At 42.9% G+C, this 12,498-nt stretch overlaps 2 protein-coding genes across 3 annotated transcripts in view; both read right to left on the reverse strand.

Moving 5' to 3' along the window:
• ADRA1A (adrenoceptor alpha 1A) overlaps window positions 1-12,498 on the reverse strand; it is a 120,882-nt gene that overhangs the window by 76,651 nt on the left and 31,733 nt on the right. The gene's annotated exons all lie outside the window — the stretch shown is intronic.
• On the reverse strand, window positions 4,998-8,268 carry LOC129556917 (paired-like homeodomain transcription factor LEUTX). Its single transcript, XM_055427263.2, has one exon. The coding sequence runs from the start codon at window positions 6,976-6,978 to the stop codon at window positions 6,340-6,342; it is 639 nt and encodes a 212-aa protein (XP_055283238.2). The 5' UTR covers window positions 6,979-8,268; the 3' UTR covers window positions 4,998-6,339.

A 12,498-nucleotide genomic window follows, 5' to 3' on the forward strand; every position in this document is an offset into this window, starting at 1 on the left:
AGAGAAAAAAATACGGACACCAAAGGGGGATAGGGAGGTGGGATGAATTGGGAGATGGGATTGACATATATCCACTACTATGAGCGTATACTTAATGGGAGGAAGAACTGGGGGAAGGGAGAGTTAGGCGATTTGAGACGGACATGTACACACTGCTATATTTAAAGTGGATAACGAACACAGACCTACTGTACAGCACAGGGAACTCCGCTCAACGTTATGTGGCAGTCTGGATGGGAGGGGGCTTGGGGGGAGAATGTATACAGTGTGTGGACAACTGAGTTCCTTTGTTGTTCATCTAAAACTATCACAACATTGTTTATTAATTGGCTATGCCCCAGTACAATGAAAGTTTAATAAATAAATAAAAATGGCCAAAGGGAAAAAACCAGATAACTAATGAGAACCTACTGTTATGGTACAAGGAACTCTACTCGGTGCTCCATGGTGACCTAAATGGGAAGAAAATACAAAAAAGAGGGGATGTATGCGTGCATGCAGCTGATTCACTTTGCTGTCTGTACAGGAGAAACTAACACAACATCGTAAAGCAAGTATACTCTAATTTAGAAGAAAAGTTGTGCTTCTGAATCAAGGTAATCCAAAGCACGAAATTATGGTTCAAGCATAGGTGCCATTACTTTTAAAGAAATAGTAGCATATATACGCCACCATGTGTAAAACAGCTAGCTAGTGGGAAGCTGCTATGAATATAGGGAGCCCAGCCTGGCGCTCTGTGAGACGTAAAGGGGCAGGATGCGGGGGTGGGGTGGGGTGAGGGAGGCTCAAGAGGGAGGGGATTTGAAAAAAAAGAAATGGTAGAAAATAAAAGAAGTGGTTGAAATAATAAAAGTAGTGTAGTGCGTGCATGCATGCTAAGTAGCTTCTGTGGTGTCTGACTCTGTGTGACCCTATGGACTGTAGCCCACCAGGCTCCTCTGTCCATGGGATTCTCTAGGCAAGAACACTGGAGTGGGTTGCCATGCCCTCCTCTGGGGTGTCCTCCCCACCCAGAGACTGAATGTTATGCTTTGATCTTATGATTCCTGCATTGGCAGGCAGGTTCTTTACCACTAGTGCCACTCTACAGCTTTGGGGCTTATCAATTCGTTTCCCACTGGACACTGGATACTCAGCTGCACAGGCCACCCAATTCACATAGACAGCCTGTAGATTCTCCAATCTGTTCCCTCAGTTTTGGAGGCAAAGTCAGGGCCATGATGACCCTCGTTGGTTTCTCAGCTCTATTCTAGGTAAGTCAGATATTTTGCCTATAATAAGAAAGACCAGGTTTTCATGTTGAAGATTTTTGTGATCTAAGGAGACACTGAGGGCAGAAGGAGAAGATGGCGTCAGAGGATGAGATGGCTGGATGGAATCACCAATGCAGTGGACATGAACTTGGACAAACTCCGGGAGATGGTGAGGACAGGGAAGCCTGGCATACTGCAGTCCATGGGGTCTCAAAGAGTTGGACACAACCGAATGACTGAACAACAAGGAGACATCAAGACAGACTTGCATGTTGATGTGTGTATTTAAACCTATGTCCTAATCATGAAATGTGAATGCTAATTATATGAAGATCACACCAATCTTCTTTTATGAAGACTTTTGACACTCTGCCCTGCCCCCCAAATTGGGCTTCCTTTGTGGCTCAGACAGTAAAGAATCTACCTATAATGCAGAAGATCCTGGGTCAGGAAGATCCCCTGGAGAAGGGAATGGCTATTCACTCAAATATTCTTACCTGGAGAATTTCATGGACAGAGGAGCCTGGTGGGCTATAGTTGGTGGGGCTGCAAAGAGTTGGACATGACTGAGCAACTAACACACACATACACACTCACTCATACACATATCCGAAATTGGAAAAGCAATCTCTCCTAACAGTGCCTTCATAATAATCACAGCCCTTTAATAGGCTCAGTTATATGTTGGTTTCCACCTTGAAGTCAGGGTCTGCTTGTATCTGCCCCCTAATAGGCTCTCAATATGTTTCTCACATAAAGTAAATACAAGATATTTTGAGATCCTAGTCCTGGGGTGGCTTCCCAAAGGAGGAAAACTAGGAATTATTTTAAGAAATGGAAATGATTTGGTGAAAGAAGGCACATTTCTTCCTCGGTCCCTTCATTCCGCCTAAAATGTAGGAGAAAGGGCATAGGGCGGGGTGGTGAGAAGGGCTTGGGGAAGAGGAAAGTCATTCGCTGTCCCTATGATGCTCCCATGATTGGACGGAAGTTCTCAGATCTGCCAAGGTCAAGAGCAAGAACAGGAAAGACATTCCTGACCCTCAGTACAATTTCCCTTGTACTGTCATGCGGTATGTTCTCCACACAAGACACCTTTGAACTGGGTTTTGCAGTGACCTTGGGAAATCACTTCCATCTGGAGGCTGGAGTGAGTCACGGGAAGGCAAGACACAATTTTTCCAGCTGGCAATTGGCCTGGATTATCGAATCCATGTTCTGTTCCTTATGAAACACGATTGCTCAAGATCACCGATGGACGCAACATTGGTAGATCAAAGCCTGTGGCTCTAATTCCTGTCCAATGCTCACTAGAGAAAGAGAAAAGTCACAGTTGGATATAGCTGATGGTTTGACTTTGGGAGGACGGCTGCCCCTGGGGAGCCCTGGGCACTTGGTCAGCACAGGAGCAAAGTGCAAGGGTGTGGGAAGGCAGTGGCTGGGTGGGTGCAATACTTTCCCGTCTGGTGTTTGTCCCAGGAGCTCCATCTGCTATTGACACCTGAACTTTGTGACATAGCTGGGTCCCACTCCACTGGCTTCTAGACAAAAAAACATGATGCAAGCCAGTTGGGGTAAAAGCGGTTACCATGGGAACCTTGGATTTCAGTTTGGAAAGATATTTACAATGACCACAGATATGGTTTGTATCAGTGCACTTCCTGAGAAGTTTCTTTTTATTCTTAACTTTAACATTCCCCCTCCTTGCCCTGCAGAATTTGGCAAAAGAAAAATTTTAAATCAGATTGAAAATATTACCTTCCCAGTTACATAGCTAAAACAGGATATCTTGATTTATTCAAACCGTATTCATTAAAGACAAATTTAATTCTAAATGGAGAAAATACGGAAAGGTCAAGTTTTGTCTTGGATACTTTGAAAGAGTGGTTAAGCATTCAGTCCTCTGTGGAGGGAGGCTGGGTTGACACCAGGAGGTGTTATTTTTGTTATTTCCCCATAACCATTTTTCTGCCTCTCAGTAATGAGAGGAGAATTATGGCTCTAGAGAACAAACACATCCTTATGTGGGCATGATCATGGCTGTGGCAAACTCGGTCATGATAGCAGGAATAGACCCATCACTTTAGCGCATTGGCCTGAGAACACAGAGGATGTTAAGGGCACGAGACTGGGCACCAGGGAGAACCAGGTTCCAATTCCTACTCTGCCACTTGTACTTAATGGCGTGACGCTGGGCAAGTTACAGAACCAGCCTCTGCCACAATTTCCTCATCTCTGAAATGAGACTCAGAATACCTGTTGCTCCACATGTTTGCAAGGACTGAATCAAATAATGTCCACAAAGCATTCAGCATCAGTGCACAATAAACTAAAATCCAAAATTTTAAATCAGTCTCTAACAACTCTTTACCCTAAAGGCAAGAAGGACAAATAATCTTTATATGGTCAATAGAGTTGTCAACACATGTGTATGCATGCATGCATACCTATTTAACTGTATACATCTATTTTTAAAAAGCAGCTCTTCAAATTTAAATGTAATTACTGACTTTATAATTTAATGGTATTGAATTCATTGCCTCTGTGTTCACAGTAGTGTGATGAACCCTGCATAACAAGAGTCAAACAGACCCTGTCCTTGTCCTTACAATCTAAAACAGGTGGTGCTAGGACTTCCCTGGTGGTCCAGTGGTTAAGACTCTGCCTTTCAATGTGAAGGGGTGCAGTTTCGATCCCTGGTCAGGGAACTAAGATCTCCTATGCCACATGGGGTGGCTAAAAAGTAAATAAATAAGATGACACTGATACAGACAAATAATAAGTGTGCATGTAGAGTTGCAACAGTTTTAGAGAAATCTAGAGAGCTAGGGAGTCATACTATGCATAAGTGTTAATGTCTAATGCATTAGAAAAAATCAGAATTAAATCGATCTAAAGGAATAATCCAGTGGAGGGGGAGTGGGGAAGACAGGAAAGCCAGCAGACCAAGCAGAGGCATTCCCTGTCTTCACACAAGTCTTCTGATCTCAGAGGACAATGGCCGCAAGCCCACCCATAGCTCTCCTGATACCCCATCCCCCGGGCCCCATGAAAGTCTAAACCCTCTCCCAGTGCCCCCTTTCTCATTCCATCCCAACCATAAAGGCATCCACCTGGTTTTCACAGGTATCTTCTTCTTCTAATCCTCTCAAATAATCCTTGAAGAGTCTCTCATCTTTTTGCTTCCTTTTCTTGGAAAAAAAAGAATACTTGACTGGGTTGCCCTGGGTGGTGACAATTCCCTCTCTTTCTTTTGCTTCTCCTACTGTCTGGCTCTGCTCCCCACCTCCATTTCCTCCCCCACCTCCATCCTCTGAAACAAGCCCTGGTCCCACCACTCTCCTGAAACTGTTCCTAGTCCCAAACTCCTATCGCAGTCTCAGAGATCAGCATCAAGTTTGATAGGTCACCAATGACCTCAGATTACTTTTTTTTTGTTTGTTTGTTTTTTTTTTGGTTTTATTTTTACAACTTTAGTTTTAATCGAGTTCCATTTCATTCATTCCTTTTCTTAGTACCAACCTCATGATTCATAAACTGGTCCCCAGAAGAGAGTGAAGAAAGAGGCAGATCAAAACAGACTGGTGGGTGGCAGCTTAAATGAACAAAGAAACTTAATTGCAAAGCTCATCCTGGGTGGACACAAGTCAAGTAGGTCTCCACATCCACCCACCAAATCTTAAAATGTTTACATGGAGGCCTTAGCTGGGTTCAGTCATGTATTCAGTCCAGGTGGTCTCAGCAACACGTTACTCTCTCAAGACTACGTTCTCGTGACAGCTCCTGCTATGGGAAATGCAGGCAGAACGGACTTGCAAAGGACAGAAGGTGGGGTGAGGAGTCCCTCACTGGCTAGGTCCATCTCACAGGTCAACAGGCAGTCACATCCTCTGATCAGCGATGTGGGTTTTCGCACCATAGGTTAGTGCCAGTGTTTGATGGAGCTGCAGCATCAGCTCCTGCTCTTGAGGGCTCAAGCATGGATGCCTCACAGTTCTGTCAGCTGGGATTCGCATGTGGGAAGACGTGGGGAGTCCTCAGTGGCAAAAGCTTCCGGTGTCACCGACAGCCCCAGGGCTCCTTGGTACTCCTTGGTGAAAGTGGATAAGGCCTGCCTGCTCTTCTTTGCCCCAGTGTGAGGTCACAGCCAAAGGGATCAGTCTTGGCCGCAAGCTATGTGGTGACACAGGTAAAAGGCTTCCATTTCCTATGGGGATGTGTTCTTGTTTGTGTCTGAAGGCTCCCCTTTTCTCCCTGTCCTCGCCAACATTTCTCGTGGTCTTTCAGATGACAGCCATCCTGACTGGGTGTGAACTGATACCTCACTGCAGTTTTGGTTTGCATTTCCCAGATGATAAGCCATGTTGAGCATCTTTCATGTTCCTGTTACCCTGCTGAGTAGTAACTGAACTCCAGAGCTCTCCCAGAGCTATTTTCATCAGTGGATAATTATTAAATCATTGCGTTTTTATGTCAGGTACAAGTGCAGGGACCTCCTCATCCAATCATTTGCTAATGTCACACTCTTAAATGTTCTTTTGGTGGGGGGGTGTTATTTGGGTGTTTATTTTTTCAGCTGTGCCATGCGGCATGTGGGATCTTAGTTCCCCAACCAGGGGACTGAACCCATGTCCCCTGCATTGGAAGCGTGGCATCCTAACCCTTGGATCATTAGGGAGGCCCCTAATTGTTTTTGTTTTTTTTAAAGACAAAGATGGCCCATGAAAAATAGGTATTTTTATATAGTATTAATGGAGATAGCTCAACTGGGACAAACTAGAACTAGCTAGTTTCTGCTATTTCTCCAAAGACACCTGATGACTGCCCTTTATACTGAAATTTGGTTGAGGAGGCACTTAGAGGGCAGAAGGGAGCTGCAACTATTGAGCCCAAGTGCTGCAACTACTGAACCCTGCACACCTACAGCCTGTGCTCCACAGCAAGAGAAGCCACCACAATGAGAAGCCCAAGCATCACAACTAGAGAGCAGCTCCCATTCCCTGCAACTAGAGAAAAGCCCTCGCAGCAACAGAGACCCAGCACAGCCAAACATGAATAAATAAAGCCATTTAAAAAAACATTCGGATCACGGAATTTTCTCAGCATTGTAGCTGTGTTCGTCATCACGATGGTGATCAGTGCCGGCCACAGTTCCCCAGCTGGAGCACTCTGGGAAGAGGTACTGATCCAGACTGCTGGGGTCATCATCCCCAGGTAAGTCGTATAGCTGTATAAGTTGATCCATGTCATAAGGAATGGAGGCCCAAGGAGGATCAGGGTCTCTGGGACTTATCTGTTGGAGATGATCAGTCAGGAAATTGCAGGATGAAGGGCATGGAGCCGCAGCAGCCCCTTCACACTGCTCAACACAAGAAAGCTTAGGTAGCTCGTGATGAGAATCATCTGAAAGGCTGAGACTCGTGGGATGAGTGCTTCCTGAAGTGCCCGGTAAGGGCATCTCTTCCTCCTTCACTGAAACAACCTGATGTGGGTCTCCTGGTGACAGATTTTGCCGAGTCTGATTCTCCTCCCTCCTCCTTTTGACACGTTGGTTTTTAAACCAAGTCTTTATAACTGACTCATCAAGATGAATAGTTGAAGCAAGTGTTCTTATGAGGAACCAATGTGGGTACCTGATCCTTTCAAATACATCTCTTAGTGCTCTTAGCTGTTCTCCATTAAAGCGTGTGTGGAATCGGTGAGTTGAATTTCGCTTTTCTGCCATGAGAAATCCTTGAGAAGCGCAGTGATTCAACCAGGTGTTACCTGACTCTGAATTGTAGTCTTATATATCCCTCAGATTACTAAACACAGTTTCTTTTCTGGTTCTCTTTCTCCTCGACATCGGCAATTGATATCGGCCCCACTCCCTCCTAACTGACATTTTCTTCCTGTTCTGTTGCAGGATTTATGCTATGCTGTGTCTTCCACTTTTTCAAAACTTCAGGGAAATTTTTGTTTGCTCTCCTTATGCCTTTTTCCCTAAACTTCATGCATGTCCTAAAATTTACCCCTATAGTCTCCTCCTTGAGAGATGACCCTTGACTTAGCATCACCAGTTCCCATTTCCATCCCAGGAGCTCCTTCATCACCAAAATGCTAATATTTGCTACTGATTTCAAGATCTAGTGCAACTGAACATCCCAAGATGATGCAAATTTTTCTGTATGGTAGCCATTAGCCATATGTGAATATGGCTACTGATACTGGCATATGGCTGTCCAATATGGTAGCAACTGTCCAATATGGTAGCCATTAGCCATATGTCACTAGTGAGTACTTGAAATGTGGTGAGCTTGAATAAGGAGCTAAGTTTTTATTTTTTTAATTTTTGTTTTGATGGAATTGTTTTTGCAGCTGCAAGAATATTGGAGTGGGTTGCCATTTCCTTCTCCGGAAGATCTTTCCAGATCAAGGATTGAACTCTTGTCTCCTGCACTGGCAGGCAGATTCTTTACCAGTGAGCCACATGGCATTTTTGACTTGTATGGGGTATCTCCAGGGCATTGAGAAACCTAGGGGATAGGGGACGGATGAAATGGGATTTACAGTGGAACCACGTGGGAAAAATGTTATATATGTTTTTATAGGAACTAAGTTTTTAATGTTATAGGGGATGAGAGAGGACAAGACGGTCGGATGGTTGACTCCATGAACTCCATGGATGGTTGGTCCATTGACTCCATGGATATGAGTTTGAGCAAACTCTGGGAGATGGTGAAGGACAGGGGAGCCTGGCATGCTGCTGTCCATGGGGTCGCAAAGAGTCAGACACGACTGAGTGACTGAACAGCAATGTCAATGAATTTTAACTTTAATGCACCACGTGTGGCTAGAGTTTACCATATTCACATTGAGTAGCACAGCTTTTCACGGTTTTATTTATGCACCATGATTTCAGGTGGAATATGGTCAAAACTTACCACCTTCCAGAAGGTATTCCTTCTCCCAGCATCAGTCCTTTGCACCATCATTCCACTTCACACTCAAAGCAAAATGCTATTTTTTGTTTATCCCACTCCATTTCTGCATAGGAGAAGAATGTCACCTACCCCACCATGTCACCTACCTTCTTTGTACCCACAGTGGCTCCCCAGGTTCTCTTACTTCAAGATCAAAATCCTTGACTGGTTTTCAAAAAGACACCCAGGAGAATGGTGCAACCAAACCTGGTCAGTGTTGCCTTTGATGGCTGTCCCCTGCATGCACACACATGTGCTCATACCCACACACTCAATCACCCTCTCTACGGGATGAGTTCACTAGCCCATAACCAAGCCATGTTCACTTCTGCCTTGCAGCTTGACTTTTCATATCTTAACTTTCAAGATCCAACTGAAAACTCTCTCCCTCCACAGAAATTTCCATGAGCATCTAAGCCCTGCCTGATCTATCTTGCCTCTGAATCCTAGAACTTTTCCTGATAACTATTGTTTTATGGATGTTATCCTTTCCTCCATAATCAGACTTGGAGGCTGTGGGTCACCTTCTCCAGTCTCCTTCATTAGACTTAGAACTGAGTACTTGGCAGATGCTGGATGCTCCGTAAACACTTCTGACTAACAGCAAGTTTAGGAGAAGGACTGGATGTGAAATCATCTGAGAACTCAGAGAACATTAGACTCACAATGTTAATAATTTACTCCCCACACTCTCATTTCTGCTGATCCTTCTGCTTATCCTGGGTTTCTCCATCTTCAGTTCCTCTCGTATAACTACTTCTTCCCTTCATTCAGGAAATGATAAGAGCTAACCTCGACAGAGACAGGGTAGACAGTGTCGGGTCTTCTGTTTTCTCCTGGAGATGGTGGACAAAGCTAATGTCTTGTTTGCCACATGATCGACATGATTCTATTAAGGAAGTTAACACATGTAGAGGAAACAGTCATGATGGCCCTTCTGCTACTACCTTGGTGGCACTGGTTACACTATTTGACACCTATGAGTTAGTTGCATTTCTTAGGCAGGTAAAACAAGGATAAAAATATCTTCTCATAAATATATAGGGAAATTATGTAGTTAAGTAAAATAGCACTTGAATAATGGGTTATAGAATTGGAGGTACCAGAGACCTTGTGATTGGCTGGGGCATTTTCATTTTAAAGAATGCTCCAGAAGGGAGCATTCCCTCATAGTCCAGTGGTTGGGACTTTACCTTTCAATACAGGGAGTGAGAGTTCAATCCCTGGTTGGGGATGTCTCATGGCCAAAAAATCAAAACAAAAAACATGAAACATTGTAACAAATTCAATAAATAGTCCACATCAAAAAATCTTAGAAAAATAAATTACTTATATATAAAAAAAGAATGTTCCAGAAGGGTAATATTTAAGCTAAAAAAACTCATAAAGGTGCAAAATTCAAGACTATGAAAACTAATCTGAAGAAGGAGAATCATCTAGAAATCACCAACAGCCCATGATGAGGTGAAGGGGAATCTAGGCAGGTCTGCTGCCTTTCAGGAGTGATGAGGCAGAACAGACTGGAAACAGGAGAGGAACAGTCTCCACACAAGAGCCATACCAGACATCAGGAGGAAAACTTGCTTTTGGTTTCCCACCCATGGGAGCTAAGCAGGACCTCAAATTTGTGAAAGCATTTTCCTTTTCAGTTTCTCTTGATATATTAAAAGAGGCTCAGAAAAACCATTCCCAACTTTGACTAATAAGGGTCACTTTATTATGTTTCCCCACAGACAGAGGATGAGATGGTTGGATGGCATCACCAACTTGATGGACATGAGTTTGAGTGAGCTCTGGGAGTTGGTGATGGACAGGAAAGCCTGGCATGCTGCAGTCCATGGGGTCACAAAGAGTCGGACACGACTGAGTGACTGAACTAAAGTGAACTGTTAGAACCTGTGTTTTGAAAGATTTAAAATGAGATAGCACACGTAAATATTGACTAACACAGATCATTTGTGCCATGAATGTTAGTACAGAAAACACATTGTGATTATTTGTTTCTCCTTGTGTTTTTCTACCCAAAGATAGAAAATCATCAGAGTTTTGAGCATCATGAAATAAACAGTGTTGCCCTAATAGAATGGCATGGGTCTACCATTCTTTTCCCAAAACTTTTGAAGTTATATGTTTTGGAACCTAGGATGTTTCAGATTTTGTAAAAGCACCACAGATCATATGCTATGCATTAAATAAGACCACAAGAGAGGCATGGGGCAGCACCTCATAATCAAACACATAAATCTTTCGTCAACTTGATATGTGAATATAAAATCTAGATAAAATATAAATATTATATGAAATTTATTTAAAATATATATTTTTATATACTATAAACTCTATATTCTGAAATCCATATTTTCATAGATCTCATAGAATCTATAAATCCATATGAGTTCAGGTTGTGTTCACTGCCAAGTGAGTTCTGATCAGGTCAGGTCTTGGCCTCAAATTAATAATCTAGAAGTTTCCATCTTCAGAGTTTTTTAATTTAAGAACTCTAAAGGAATCATGTACCTATGCTATTCTGTGTAATATTAAAAAAAAGTAGTATCTTTTAAATCTTCCATTAAGCTTTAGGAAATGTAAAAATTGCTACTGGGTAGCAATCTCAGTTTGGGTAGATTCAAGGGATGGAGGTTTGTGACATTGTACAGGAGGCAGTGATCAAGACCATCCCCAAGAAAAAGAAATGTAAAAAGGCAAAATGGTTGACTGAGGAGGCCTTACAAATAGCTGTGAAAAGAAGAGAAGCAAAAGGCAAAGGAGGAAAGGAAAGATATACCCATTTGAATACAGAGTTCCAAAGAATAGCAAGGAGAGAAAAGAAAGCCTTCCTCAGTGATCATTACAAAGAAATAGAGGAAAGCAATAGAATGGGAAAGACTAGAGATCTCATCAAGAAAATTAGAGATACCAAGGGAACTTGTCATGCAAAGACAGGCACAATAAAGGACACAAATGGTATGAACCTAACAGAAGCAGAAGATTTTAAGAAGAGGTGGCAAGAATACACAGAAGTATACAAAAAAGATCTTCACAACCCAGATAATCATGATGGTGTGATCACTCACTTAGAGCCAGATATCCTGGAATGCTAAGTCAAGTGGGCCTTAGGAAGCATCACTACAAAACTAGTGGAGGTGATGGAATTCCAGTTGAGCTATTTCAAATCTTGAAAGATGATGCTGTGAAAGTGTTGCACTCAATATGTCAGCAAATTTGGAAAACTCAGCAGTGGCCACAGGACTGGAAAAGGTCAGTTTTCATTCCAATCCCAAAGAAAGGCAATGCCAAAGAATGCTCAAACTACCGCACAATTGCACTCATCTCACATGCTAGCAAAGTAATGCTCAAAATTCTCCAAGCCAGGCTTCAACAGTATATAAATTGTGAACTTCCAGATGATCAAGCTGGATTTAGAAAAGGCAGAGGAACCAGAGGTCAAATTGCCAACATTTTTATCGTCAAAAAAGTGAGAGTTCCAGAAAAACATCTACTCCTGCTTTATTGACTATGCCAAAACCTTTGACTGTGTGGATCACAACAAAATGTGGAAAACTCACAAAGAGATGGGAATACCAGACCACCTGACCTGCCTCCTGAGAAATCTGTATACAGGTCAGGAAGCAACAGTAAGAACTGGACATGGAACAACAGACTGGTTCCAAATAGGGAAAGGAGTATGTCAAGGCTGTATATTGTCACCCTGTTTATTTAACTTGTATGCAAAATACATCCTAAGAAATGCTGGGCTGGATGAAGCACAAGCTGGAATCAAGATTGCCAGGAGAAATATCAATAACCTCAGATATACAGATGACACCACCCTTATGGCAGAAAGCGAAGAAGAACTAAAGAGCCTCTTGGTGAAAGTGAAAGAGGAGAGTGAAAAAGTTGGCTTAAAGCTCAATATTCAGAAAACTATGATCATGGCATCTGGTCCCATCGCTTCATGGCAAATAGATGGAGAAACAATGGAATCAGTGAGAGAGTTTATTTTTCTGGGCTTCAAAGTCACTGCAGATGGTGACTGCAGCCATGAAAATAAAAGATGCTTGCTCCCTGGAAGAAAAGCTATGACCAACCTAGACAGCATCTTAAAAAACAGAGACATTACTTTGCTGACAAAGCTTCATCTAGTCAAAGCTATGGTTTTTCCAGTAGTCATGTATGGATGTGAGAGTTGAACTATAAAGAAAGCTGAGCACCGAGGAACTGATATTTCTGAACTGTGGTGTTGAAGAAGACTCCTGAGAGTCCCTTAGACAGCTTGGACGGCA

The sequence above is a fragment of the Moschus berezovskii genome, chromosome 7, assembly GCF_049115385.1.
Source record: "Moschus berezovskii isolate FMDL1 chromosome 7, NW_MosBer_1.0, whole genome shotgun sequence".
NCBI lineage: Eukaryota > Metazoa > Chordata > Mammalia > Artiodactyla > Moschidae > Moschus > Moschus berezovskii.

What these genes read in the sequence shown, in the direction of transcription:
- LOC129556917 (XM_055427263.2), bottom strand. Translation starts at nt 6,978, where the DNA reads ATGGCAGAAAAGCGAAATTCAACTCACCGATTCCACACACGCTTTAAT.